This window comes from Olea europaea, chromosome 6 (genome assembly GCF_002742605.1).
Source record: "Olea europaea var. sylvestris chromosome 6, O_europaea_v1, whole genome shotgun sequence".
NCBI lineage: Eukaryota > Viridiplantae > Streptophyta > Magnoliopsida > Lamiales > Oleaceae > Olea > Olea europaea.
In genome coordinates this window covers 26,815,448-26,829,765 of record NC_036242.1, presented here as the reverse complement: position 1 = coordinate 26,829,765, position 14,318 = coordinate 26,815,448, and the positions used below count along the sequence as shown (strand labels likewise).

General features: G+C 32.9%; 1 protein-coding gene across 1 annotated transcript; it reads right to left on the bottom strand.

Annotated features, from left to right (window-relative positions):
• Window positions 1-11,096: 11,096 nt before the first annotated feature.
• Window positions 11,097-13,397, bottom strand: LOC111395334. Its single transcript, XM_023021318.1, has 4 exons — window positions 13,043-13,397; window positions 12,501-12,618; window positions 12,213-12,299; window positions 11,097-11,325 (listed from the first exon to the last, which is right to left on the bottom strand). Exons 1-4 carry the CDS (start codon window positions 13,395-13,397, stop codon window positions 11,097-11,099), a joined length of 789 nt encoding a protein of 262 aa, XP_022877086.1.
• Window positions 13,398-14,318: the final 921 nt, after the last annotated feature.

Here is a 14,318-nt window from a genome sequence, read left to right as displayed (position 1 = left end):
CCCATTTGAGCTTATATAAATACATGGCTAGGGTGTTCAATCCACATGATTTTTTTTCATAATTATTCTTGCTAGCACAAGAGGAGAAAATCCTGGTAGCTGCAATCTTGTTCTCTATATGGATTATCGTTGGAGGCTGGACAATTGGATAGATGTGGGTGGCGAATCAAGATTGCTGAAACGAAAAGAATAACAAAAAAGTTTGCAGATCTGGAAAAGGTAAAATCTTATCACAATTTCTATCTAAATACAAAGACGATTCTTGGTGGAAATCAAAATATGTTTTAGTTTTTCGCTGTGCATGTTAAGTAGATTCCCAACAGTGATATCAGAGCCTACTTTGTGTTTGTTAAGAATTGATTTGCATGATTGAATAATCAAATGTTGATTGTACATATTTTTCATGTTTCTAGTAATTAAAGAGAATTTGTTTTCTTAATTTTTTTTTTAATAGAATATGATTTCACGACTGAAAAAAAAATTCGGATTGGAAGGCGGCATGGCAGCTACCAGCAGCGTGAAAACTCTACTGTGTGAGCAGCGTTTTCACGCTGCTGTAGCGACAGGAGCTGCTGCTCAGGCGGCTACTGCCGCCGGGCACTGATAGTGGCGTCAATCGGCGATACCGATGCCAACATCACCAAGAAGAAAGCAAAAACAAAAAAATTATTTTAGGGTTTTCAGAGTGTGAAAGGGGGGGTTCAGCTGCAATTAGGGAAATTGCACGCTCCTTGCTGCAATATGATATAAGGATTTGGTTGTAATTTTAAAATGAAGGACTACAGTACAATTATCGAAATAAAAGGGACCTATTCTGCAATTAAAGGACAAAGGGTTATTGTGCAAATTTTGAATAAAAGGCTGTTATGCAAATATTCAAATCTCGAGGGCCCTATTAATAATTTGTAAATGGGTCAAATTTTAATGTTTTCAAAATGGTTTTGAATTTGAATTTTGAAATGGTTTTAAAATTATTTTTAATTGGGTTCAACCCATAATTTTAATTTTGACCCAAAGTAAAATTTTATTTAAAATTGACGACCTTCAATATTTTCGTTAAGATATGATTTTAACTTAAATTTTAAACCTTGACCCCAATTGAATTTTTATTTTATTTAGGAGTGTTATCCTAAATTAAAATATTAATTAGAGTTGGACTCTAATTTAATACTTAATTAAAATTTGATTTTAATTAATTATTCACCTGAATATATTCTTGAAATTAGAATTGGATTTTAATTTGACGTTTAATTGAAATTTGATTTTAATTAAATTATCTTACCCTAAAATTTTCCTTGGAATTAGAGTTGGACTCTAATTTAATATTTAATTAAATTTTGATTTTTAATTAAATAATTTACCCTAGCATTTTTTGAATTTAGAATTGGATTCTAATTTGACATTTAATTAAAATTTGATTTTAATTAAATTGTCTCGTCCTAAATTTCTTCTTGAAATTAGAGTTGGACTCTAATTTGGTATTTAATTGAAATATGATTTTGATTAAATAAATTCGCCCTAAAATCTTGGAATTAGAGTTAGACTCTAATTTCGTTATTTAATTAAAATTTGATTTTAATTAAATTCAACCGCCTTAAGTTTTTAAATTAGAGTTGGACTCTAATTTGATATGTAATTGAAATTTGATTTTAATTAAATAATCCCGCCTTATAATTATAGAATTTGAGTTGGACTCTAATTCGATATTTAATTAAAATTTGATTTTAATTAAATATGTTCGATAATTAAATTAATTGATTAATATGATTAATTAATTATTTAATTGTTCCGATCCATTTGTCTAAAAGAGTTTAGTCTATTTAATTGCTAGAAACTTGAAATATGTGTGCACATAATATTAGATATTATATAAGAATACATTTATGTGATAAATGCATTATTAGTGAATGATTATGGATTCGACCATATGGATGTGTTGAATTGTTGATTTTTATTCTTGTTGTTTTGTGGGCCTGCTAGCCTATTATTATTGTTATTATTTTGGGCCTGCGAGCTCTTGATCATTTTGGGTCTGTGAATTCGTTATTATTATTGTTGTTATGGGCGTGCGAGTCCAATTTCATTTAGACCAGCGTGCCAACTAGTATAGGATACAGGTTGCAACTGGACTAATTGAAGAAACAAGAAGATGAGTAGATCATGGGGATGGTGTATTGACACTGATCAATGTAATAACCCCTAGAAATTGACCAACTTGTCTTCCTTATGGCTCGGAAAGACTAGATAGTAAAGTCTATAATCGTCCACACTATTATATTATGTTATATATGTATTTATTTGCATGGTATATGTATAATAAAATATATATGTGTTACAATGAGACCCTTGAATGCAAAATCCCTTTATAAAATATTAAGTCACATTTATAATCGTCTTCCATCATTATAGTGAAAAACCAAAGTCCCAAAATCGTCTCAACTTGTTGAGAACACTCAAGGCTGGTCTATTAGGGATATGTTTGACACTATGAAATATTTTATATTTTTGAATGACGGGTTTGACTTAACTAAAATTTATCTTTTGTTAAGTACACTCAAGGAGATAAATTTTAGAGGCATGTTAAGCTAACACATTAGATGTGTGAAGATAAAGAGTTGTCAGCTTAACGATCTGGGAGTTGTATGTAGATGCAATTGATAATAGTATCTATCCAAATATTTTATTAAGATTTGTTGAGTACACTCAAGGTCTTGATATAATAGATGGGATCTCAGTCCACTGGGAGTCGAGTATAGACTTCATAAATTTATGTGAGAGGGTCATAAATTTTAGTTAAACAGTGGGAGCATAATTAATTTAATAAAAGTACATGTTAAATTAATTGATGCATTTTTATATATTATTCTTTTTCTTTTCATCATTTATATTTATTGAATTGTGAGTAACCATGTGTATTTGAGAGGCATATTGGATGCCAACAATCAAATTAAATCTTCTTAATTGGCATTGCAATTCGATAATTGTTCTCAAGCATGAATAAGTTGGTTGTCCTTAAGTAGCAATTTTTCAGAGACACCTGGATATGACTCGATTAAGGAAAATGTGGTTGCTATAATAAACGCAGTGATGACAATAGTACTGCAATGTATGTGATACCTGCAACTACGTCACCTGAGTTACAAAAGCAACTTGAAAATATAGATGTTAACACATAATTTTTCATTACAAAGTGTTGTATGATAATAATCATGTGTGGAAAGATATAAGACTTTCAAACAACTATACCGATGCAAAGTGACAAAATAATTTTCAGTCAATCCTCATGTACTGAAGATGATTGACATGAGAAGTGTCTCAACTGAGTTCAATCATTAACTATGAACTAAGTATTGACTTAGCTCTGCAATCTCTGTCATAGAGTTATTCATACTAATTATGAATTATGATATGAATAAACTTGAATACATACTCATTAAGTTGCTTAACATACTTAGAACTGTTAAGCCCTTTATCAAAGTTGGTAGTGGGCAAACTGTTAATTCCTCTAAGAGTATTAAGAGGAAGTCTAAAGGGACTTTGAGAAAGCACCCAATATGGTTAAAACAATCTAAGCGAAGGACAATACCAAATCTAATGACCCTTGGTTTCATTATAGAATGAAAGGTCATTGGAAGGAATGTTGCGTGACTTACGTCTACTTCATGAGTTTCTTAGATATTTGATACTAGATGTAAATCTCATATTTATACAAATATGGAGAAACTAAATAGAAGTAGATCACTTCGAAAGCGAGAAGATAACGTACACGTTGGAGATGAGCAAAGGTTGCTGCATTGCTTGTAAGAATATACTTCTTGCTATTGCCTTTTGATTAAGTATTGGAATTAGAGAAATGTCGCTTTATAACCACCATAGTTGAAACATTAAAATGAATTTCATATTCGTACATGAACTATTTTAATGTTAAGGATAATTGTTGTTCTTATTTATCTTAATAAAGATCCTAATGGTTATGGTAAATTATAAAACGACTTTTATATTCTTTAATACTAAGGATTCTATAATGAATATAGAAATTATAAGGCATAAATGCGATAATCTAATTATTATCAAAATTTGGCATGGCAGACTTTGTCATGTAGATGAAATGCAATTTCAAAGTTACATAAAGATGTATACTTGGGATTAATTGATTTAGACAAGTACAAATTATACATGTCTGGCACAATGACCGTATCTTCTTTTACTTGAAAAGAAGAAAGGTCAGCATAATTACTGGTCTAATGCATAGTGATGCATATGGACTCGTGTTGATTAATGTCAGGTAATGTTTCTCTTATTTCATCAATGATCATGTATATTTGATGAAAACTCAAACATGAAACTCTTGAAAAATTCAAGGGATTCAAACTAAAAGCAGAGTAACAAACAGGTAAAGATACCCTCACATTAAGATTCGATCAAGTGAGAGTATCTTAAAAATAAAATCTAGATTATTTAAGAGAGAATGTGATTCTCTTGCAGTGGACTCTTCTATATACACTACAACATAGTGGTGTATCTAAAAGGAAGAATCATTAACTATTAGATAGAGTGCAATTAATAACAAGACATGCAAATCTCCAAAAATCGTTTTGAGGTCATGCACTGATTACAGTATGCAACACACTAAAACATGTCACATCTAAGTCGGTTAATAGAACTCCATACGAGTTATGAAAAGGCAATAGTCCCAATTTATCTCATATGAAAGTTTTGGGGCATAACGCTTATTTGAAGCGCCTTAAATCGGATAAGTTTGAGACTAAATCCGATAAATACATATTTGTGGGATACTCAAAGCAGATATTTGAATATAAATTCTATTATTGTGAAGAAAGTCTTCATCTCACGACATATCGTCTTCTTAGAGAAAATGTTTACTCTAGGGGAGGACAATGGGAGCAAAATAGAACTTAAAAGAGTTCAAGATTCCACAGATATAGTTAACCAAGTAGATAAATTCGAGTTTGATCCCATATCTGATATAGGACATACTCTTGATCAGGAAGTAAAGACTCCTGAGGACATATTAGCTCTATGTGAATCTAATTGGATCATTTGACCTTCAAGAATGTGCGAATCCACCATCACTAATCAGGTATTACTGATCCACGCTAATGAACCTACTAGTTGCACCAACATAAAGTCAAGTGTTGACTTAAAAGAGATAGCAAGAGGCCATAAAACTCGAGATGACTCGACGTATGTGAACAAGGTTTGGACCTTGGTCAAGCCTCCTGATGGAATAAAACCCATAAGTTTTTTGTAAATAGTTTACAAGGAAAGGTTAGTATGGATGGGAATATCCATATATACAAAGTAAGGCTAGAAGCAAAGGTTAAGTGTTGACCTTGGTGAAACTTTTCTCCTGTAGCCTTACTGAAGTCCGTTTGGATTTTGCTTGCAACATTGCATATCGTGACTATAGGTTAAGAGAAGTCTCTTGAAGCTGAAATCTTAAATTTGATAGAAAATTCAAAGTATTTGATTTTATCAAATTTGAAGACGAATTGTGTGTTTACAAAAAGATAGTGGGAGCATTGTCGTATTTCTAATATTATAGAAAACGACATCCTATGTTTCATTTGTTGAAATAATGGTTGTTAAAGGATTTATTCATGAACGATATGAGAGAAGCAACTTGATCTATAGAGGTAGATCTAGAAAATTGCTTAACTCATCCCAATTTACATGGATGAAATCTTAAGAAGATTTCATATGGAGAAATTTGTTTATTCTTTAACGGTGTGTTGGAAGGGTTCCAAACATGAAGAAACCGTTGATTCAATAGCAAAAGCCTAATACATGATTACTTTAGAAGTAGCAAAGAGTTACAATCTGGATCATGATGTTCATAAATGAACTTGGAGTAGTTCCTGATATTGTTGATCACATGTCATTGTATTGTGATAACAATAGAGCCATCGCGAAAGCGAAGGAACTAAGGTCTCATCAATGATCCAAACATATATTAAGACGGTATAATCTCATCAGAGAGATAATACATAGAAATGACGTAAATAGAAGAACAAATTTTCACATTTAACAATATTGCAGATCCGTTGACAAAGAGTTTTCTAGCATAAACATGATCGTCATGTAGACTCTTATGATATTGGTTACATAAGTGATTGAATCTAGTGCAAGTGGGAGTTTGTAAGTACTATGCCCTAAGTCCAAACAATTTTGGACATAAATGCTTCTGATATATAATTAATGCATTTTAATGGCAGATTTATTATTTAATTAATAGACAACTAAATAAATAATAAAGTCCATAGATTCAAATCTTCGTAGTTTGTTAATCACAAGGAGTTGTGATTATGAGATATAAATTATATCTGATTGAATCTTAAATCATCCGTGGTCGTAAGTAATAACAAGATACGGATATCGTTATTACGGATAGACCATCACGTGTGACATTTCTTACTTATGAAGTAAGTAGCTGATCTTACAAGTTAAAGTGCGGTAACACTTAAATGAACACGTGAATATTTTTGTTATAGAACAAAATATTGGAGACCCGCCGAGAGATTCCATATGGATAACTATCTGAGTGTTAGTGGTTAATCTCTAATGTTCGGTAGTGGAATTGGTCCTTTGACTTGAGATCGTCATGGTACCTTATATGAGGACAGTCATACTTTAGCGGTGTTGGATGTTGCTCTGCAAAGGGCCACTAATACGACATCGTTCGGGTACGTCAAGAATCGTATAAAGGTTGTGATTGTCCAATAAAAGGATTCGTCACTCTTAGATAGTAAGAGATTATGATCTGCGTTTCATTCAATTAAATCGATGATGAAATCCTTGGCCAATGTATACTCATAAGTCGAAAAAGAGTTTTCGACTTATATTGACTTAATAGTGGAGTGAAAGATATGATCGTTAATCAAGATTGACACACTTTCATATCTCGTAATTGATCGGATCATATTGATGAAGGAATTATAGTTTCACGATAAACGAACGAGTTTGGTTTTGTCATACCACGTGACATTTCCCGTCACATGTACTGCCCTGACACATTACTAGATGTCAATCTGGGACGGCGAGTGTGAATTGATGATAAATTAAAAGGGTATTTAAATTTATCAGTTTTGATTAGATCAAAATAATACTTCACGTCGTTAGATATTGTGATCGGGAATTTAATGGGTCACACACAAAAGAGAATTGGAAAATTTCAATTTGTCAATTAATTAATTTGACAATCATTAGATAAATTAATTAATTGTGTTAGTTATTTATAGGCCCTAATTAATTCATTAATTCATGGACCGGATTTAATTAAATGGATTAATTAAATATTTGGTCGGACTGGACCAGGCCCGTTTGGGCATATATAAATACATGGCTAGGGTTTTCAATCCACATGGTTTTTTTTCATAATTATTCTTTCTAGCACAAGAGAAGAAAACTCTGGTAGCTGTAATCTTGTTCTCTGTATGGATCACCATTGGAGGCTGGACAATTGGACAGCTGTGGGTAGCGAATCAAGATTGTTGGAATGAAAAGAATAGCAAAGAAGTTTGCAAATTTGGAAAAGATACAATCTTATCACAATTTCTATCTAAATACAAAGACAATTCTTGGTGGGAATCGAAATATATTTTAATTTTTCGCTGTGCATGTTAAGTAGATTCCCAACAATAGCCGCCATTTTAGAAGAAGATGGTAGAATTGCTAGGTTTAGCTTGCTGATAATCTATTGTTCATCCTTCGAATGGCTGATTCTTCGATATGAATGTCCAACAAAATCCTCAAAAATTACTTAGTTTTGAACTCCAACTCTAGTAGCCCTTTTTCCCTTAAATTTTTTGGTTGATGTCTCTACTATTTTTGTAGAGAAGCTGACCGGAAAAATGGAATTTTCCAGAGGCCATTTTTTATGTAGTAATATAGTATAACATGGTCAGTACCATTTGCTACGGATGGCGCCAATCTGTTGACCTTAAAAAATGCACCAACAAAATCTCGACCTTGTTCCCTCCAAACTTGTGCACGGAACACTCGATGGGATGCAAAGAGGCCATCGGTCGAGAAAAATGTCCAGCGACCGTTTGCACTCTGACGGTCAAGTCAACAGCCGAACGAAAAGAAAATAAAGAGTGTCGATACTGGAGAGAGGGTTTGGCTTAGGTTTTTTAGAATGTACCTTATGTTGTGTGAAGTAAACTCATATATATATAGAAATGGAGGTAGGCCAAATGGGTTAAAGAAATGGGTCGAGTCCAATGAGGCCCAATATGAAATATGTATAATAGCTTCTTGTTGAAAAAAATTCACCGGATAGGAGTAGAGATTACAAAATATGAACTGAAAACGTCAATAACAAGATAATCACGAACTTGTATCAATGAATGGCTTGAACACAATATCGTTGTCCTCAAAGGATATTTACCCATTCTCCTATGAATTTGAGATGCTTTGAATATTGTTGGCAAATGGTTTGTAGAATTATAACAAGCCTTGCAAAGACTTAAGTACCAAAACACAAGAGCAAATCCTAGAAAACTTGAAAAACACAAAGAATGAACATGAATATGTCTTTTAAGACTTTGATATTTAATTTTGAAAGTAATATGGAACTTTGATGTTTTTGTAATGTGTTTGACTTCAACATGGATCCAATATATATAGGCACACACCGCATTCACGAAATGCTACCAAGCTTGAAGCCAAAAGTCACAAATTTTAAATGTACAATGGGAGAAACAGCCTCCAACGGTCAAGCAATTACACCATGCGACCACATGGTACAAACCCATGCGATTGCATGGTTTGCCCATGCCGAGACCATTTGGTCTCGACATTAGGCCATGCGACTGCATGGCTATATTTCATGCGATCGTATGGACCATTTTTTTATTGTTATTTATTTTAAACAACATTATCACAGCAATCCTCCACTTGTTCAAAATTAACAAGTCTCATATTCATAATATACGATACTCATGCAGAAGGATTAGATATCTTTCGATTTGAATCTAACCATAGTGTAATTCAAACAAAGTATAGTTGGAATCAAAGGTAGCGTGTAGTTTTAAACCAGTTATTCCATATGACAATACTGGTAAGAATACACACATGAGTACCACATGTTCTCAAGTTCCTCATAACTCGCTTAGCGCTTTTATGACCTTGCGTTTATTCTTTCAACAATCTTTTAAGAGAGAAACTCCAACTCTCTATTAAGGCTGCACCACTTTGAAGATTGTTTAGGTGAAGTTCTTCCAGTACCTTTGTTACCTTTAGAGGTACTTGTGTTTTAGCACTGAATTTCATTAAGAACTTAAAGCTCATCCCTCATTTCAGTAACAACTAGCATTAATTTAATTAAGATAGGATTATTGCGGATTTAATAATGCTGTAATTATTCACGTATCAAATGATTTGTTGTTACCCTTTGAAACCGTAAATTACCTTTTGAATAATGACAAGTAGAATTGCTGTCATTGGTGAATCTTTTTAGTTAAGGAGTTTCAACCCCATCCTACTAGAAGTAGATGCTACTAAATCTCTATTTAGAAATTTAGTCAAAAGATCCACCAAATTCTCAATTGACCTCACATAATTTAGGGAAATTATTTCATCCTTGATTAACTTCCTTATATACTCATGTCTAAGAATCATGTGTCTAGACTTTCTGTTGTATAACTTGTTGTATGCTTTTGGTAATGTGGCTTGATTATTACACATGATAGGTATTGAAGAAATATTCTTTGATCTCAAAGGTATCTCATAAAAGAGATCCTTAAGCCACTAAACCTCTTTCCCGGTATCCGATAGGACTACAAATTCAAATTCTATGGTCGAGTGTGTTATGCATGTTTGTTTCTTTAATTTCCAATAAACAGGATCTCCTCCTAGAGTGAACACCCAATCTGAGGTGGATTTACTTTCACCCTTGCTAGATATCCAACTAGTATCGGTAAATTCTTCCAATATTGTCGGAATTTAGTATATTGCAGGCCTAAGTTCTTGGTTTTCTTTTAAGTATCCAATAATTCTCCCAATGCCCCTCCAATGATTTTTGCTTGGATTGCTAGTAAATTTACTAAGTTTACTAATAGCATATGCTATATCCGGTCTTGTGTACTGAACTGCCTACATAAGACTTCCAATAGCACTAGTATATTCCAATTGAGCAATCGCCATTTTATCATTCTTTACAAGTTTTGAACTTGGATCAACCGGGGTACTATATTCTTTTATGTTCAAGTGTTTGAACTTGTTTATCACATTCTCAATATAATGTAATTGACTTAGGTGATAACCCCCACTAGTCTTTATGACTTTGATACCTAAAATGGTATCCACTTGACCAAGATCCTTCATTTTGAATGTGGAAGATAGAAATCTCTTTGTTTCTTCTATACCGTCCATGTGATTACTCATAATCAACATGTCGTCAACATATAAACATATAAATGTCACATAATCATGGTACACTTTAGAATATAAACATCTATCTATGCTATTATGTTTAAATCCGAATGATGTTATAGCTAAGTCAAACTTCTCATGCCGTTTCTTAGGTGCCTATTTTAAATCATATAAAGATTTTACTAACTTGCATACCTTATGATCATTTTCTGGTAGAACGAACCCTTCGGGTTGCTCCATATAGACCTCCTCATTGAGATCCCCGTTTAAGAATGCCGTCTTGACATCAATTTGATGAACATACAAGTCATATATTGAAGTCAATGTGAATAATATCCTAATCGATGTTATTCTGGCTACCAGTGCATAAGTGTCAAAATAGTCAATTCCTTCCTTTTGTCGATATCATTTAGCTACTAATCTAGCTTTGAAAGTATTTAGAGAGCCATTAACATTATATTTCCTCATAAATACCCATTTAAATCTAATAGGTTTGGATCCTGGTGGTAGATCGACAAGTTCCCAAGTTTTATTAGACATTATCGAATCCATTTCATTTTTAATTGCATCTTTCCAAAAAATGCTATCATGAAAAGCCATAGCTTCTTTATAATTTTTAGGATCAGTTTCCACTTGTAGAACAAAAGGAATTGTTCATACAACGTTCAACTCATTTCCTTCTCTAAGTACAAGGAGATAAGTTAAGAATCAATTTCATCCGGTCCCAAAGACTTCTCAACTCGAGTTCTCTTACTTCTTCGTGGTTCATTAGACTTATCAACATCATTAGAAGACATTTCATCACGTATTCCACTTGAGCTAGGGATGTTTTCAATATTTTCTTTTAATTCATTCTCCGATGATAACAGATCTTCACAGAACTCTACATCACTTGATTCGATAATCACATTGATCTCCAAGTTTAACAATCTATAAGATTTGATATTATTAGCATATCCAACAAAAGTATATTTAATGCTTGTTGGACCTAATTTGTTCCTATTAGGATTTTCGTTCTTGCAATAAGCAAGACACCGTCACACTTTGAAGTATCCAATGTTCGGTTTTCTTCCTTTCCACAATTCATAAGGAGAAACTTTTGTATGTTTAGAAGGAATCCAATTAAGTATCCTACATGCACTTAATAAAACTTCACCCCATAAATTAAATGGGAACTTAGCATATATAAGCATGTCATTAATCATTTTTACTAAGGTTCTATTCTTCTTTTCAGCCAAATCGTTTTGTTCGGGTATCCTAAGTGCAGAACATTGGTGAATTATGCCATATTGTTCACAATATAAATTAAATTCACTAGAGAATTATTCACCACATCTATCACTTCTTTAAGGTCTTTATTTTCTTATTTAAGTGATTTTCAACTTCATTTTTATAAGTCTTAAATAAATCAAATGCCTCGTATTTATGTTTCATCAAATGAACATAGGTATATCTTGAGCAATCATCAATAAATGTTATGAAATATCTATTTCCACCTCTTCTTAGCATGCCATTCAATTCACATATATCGGAATGAATTAATTTTAATATGTTAGAAGTCCTCTTAACGCTTTGATAAGGCTTTTCAACCATTTTTCCTTCTACACATATTTTGCATTTAATGGCATCATTTTCATCATATGAAAAATAAGTCACAATTTCTCATGCGTTTCATGGTACTTTTACCTATGTGACCTAATCTAGCATGCCATAAAGAAAATAAATCAATCATGTAACCAAAATCAACTTTATTTATTTCATTGTCAATAGTACAAAGTTTGACCATTCCTTCACATGAATAGCATTTTCCAACAAACTTTCTGTTAAGTGATAATACAAATTTACCGGACTCAAAGACAATTTTAATGCCCGATTTTTCCAAAAGATTTCCACTCACTAAGTTCCTATTCATATTCGGAACATGTAGTACATTTGTGAGAGTAATATTTTTCCTAGAAGTGAAGATAATTTCTACACTTCATTTTTCAATTACTTTGGACCGCACCTCATTACCCATTTGGATCTCTTGGTCTCCATCCACTTCATTGTATGTTTTGAACAAATATTTGTCATATGATACATGTATCGTGGCACAAGTATCGTACCACCAGCCGGAAACTTTTTCCTTAATTGCATTTATTTTGCTCATGGTGGCTACAATCTTGTCTTGTTGGATGGAATTTACTTTACCCTCGGAGTTGTTGTATTTTCGGTCTCTACAATCTTTTACGTAGTATCCAGATTTTTTACAGACAAAGCATCCTCATTTGGTCTTCTTCTTTCCTTGAAGTCTTCTTTTTGTTAGATTTTGTTGGCAATTCAAAATTTTCTATAGCATTTACTTTGGAAGTGCTCTCATGAAAATCACTTTTATCACGTAATCTCAACTTTTCCTCAATTCGAAGATTTTTTACAGTTGTTTCAAAGAATAATTTTTGAAACTATGCATTATCTTCTTCCAGTATCCTTTCCAAGTTTTGAGAAGTTTGACAATTATAGTCTCCACTTGAAAGGTCTCTGGTATTTCAATTTTTACCGTCTTCAACTTTTTGACAATTACTTGCATTTCATGTATTTGGGGAAGAAGGGAAACATTCTCTAAAAATTTAAAATTAAAGTGCTTAGAAATTAAAAAATTTCTTTGTACATTCTTCTTCCGCTTTGTACTTATTTTCGAGCGCATCCCAAATTTCCTTTACTAAAGTTGTGTTTGTATACAAGTCATACAAACGATCTGATAATGCGTTGAGAATGTGACCGCAGCATATTAACTCATCTTTTTGGCACTTTTGTCTTTCATTCCTTACCGCTTCAGTTTCTCCATTTGTTGGTTCTAGTAGTGGCGCCAATTCTGGATCTAGGATGTAGAAGATTTTTAGTGCAGTGAGAAGAAACTTCAATTTGTCTTTCCATCGAGTGTAGTTCGTTCTATCGAACTGATCTAACCGCATCAAGTCTTGATTCAGGAGTTTGATTGTTGTCAACATTGTCTCGCTTTCCATTGCAGAAATATCGTTTAAGATTGTTGGAGAAAATTCACCGGATTGGGGTAGAGATCACAAAATATGAACCGAAAACGTCAATAACAAGATAATCTCGAACTTGTATCAATGAATGGCTTGAACACGATATCGTTGTCCTCAAACGATATTTGCCCCTTCTCCTATGAATTTGAGATGCTTCGAAGGTTGTTGGCAAATGATTTGTAGGATTATAACAAGTCTTGTAAAGATTTAAGCATTAAAGTACAAGTGCAAATCCTAAAAAACTTGAAGAACACAAAGAATGAATATGAATATGGCTTTTAAGACTTTGATCTTTGATTTTGGAAGTAATATGGAACTTTGATGTTTTTGTAAAGCGTTTGTCTTCAATATAGATCCAATATATATAGGCATACACCACATTCATGAAATGGTACCAAACTTTAAAACAATACCAATTTTGAATGTACAACAGGAGAAAACGGTCTCCAACGACCAAATAATTGCACCATGCGACTGCATGGTACAAACCCATGCGGTCGCGTGGTTTGCCCATGCCAAGACCAAATGGTCTCAACATTAGGCCATGCGACCGCATGGCTATATTGCATGCGGTTGCATGGACCTTTTTTTTGGTTCAAAATAAACAACACTTCCTTCTTGTTGTTGTGAAGAACAGAAGACCATTCATCGTCATCATCATCACCACTAAATTCAAAGTCATTGCTTTGAACAAAAGTTTGTGTTGGAGAAGGTTTGAATACATGTAAATGAATGAAAATTATCTTGATTCTCCTGATTATACTGCTAAAAGTTGCCATGGAAAACAGCAAGAATTAGTGCACCCCACTTGCAGAAATTGTACGCTTGGGGAACCATTGAAAAGAAACGAGAAATTAGGTATGGGATTTGAAGGCAATTCATTGCTGTCTCAAAACC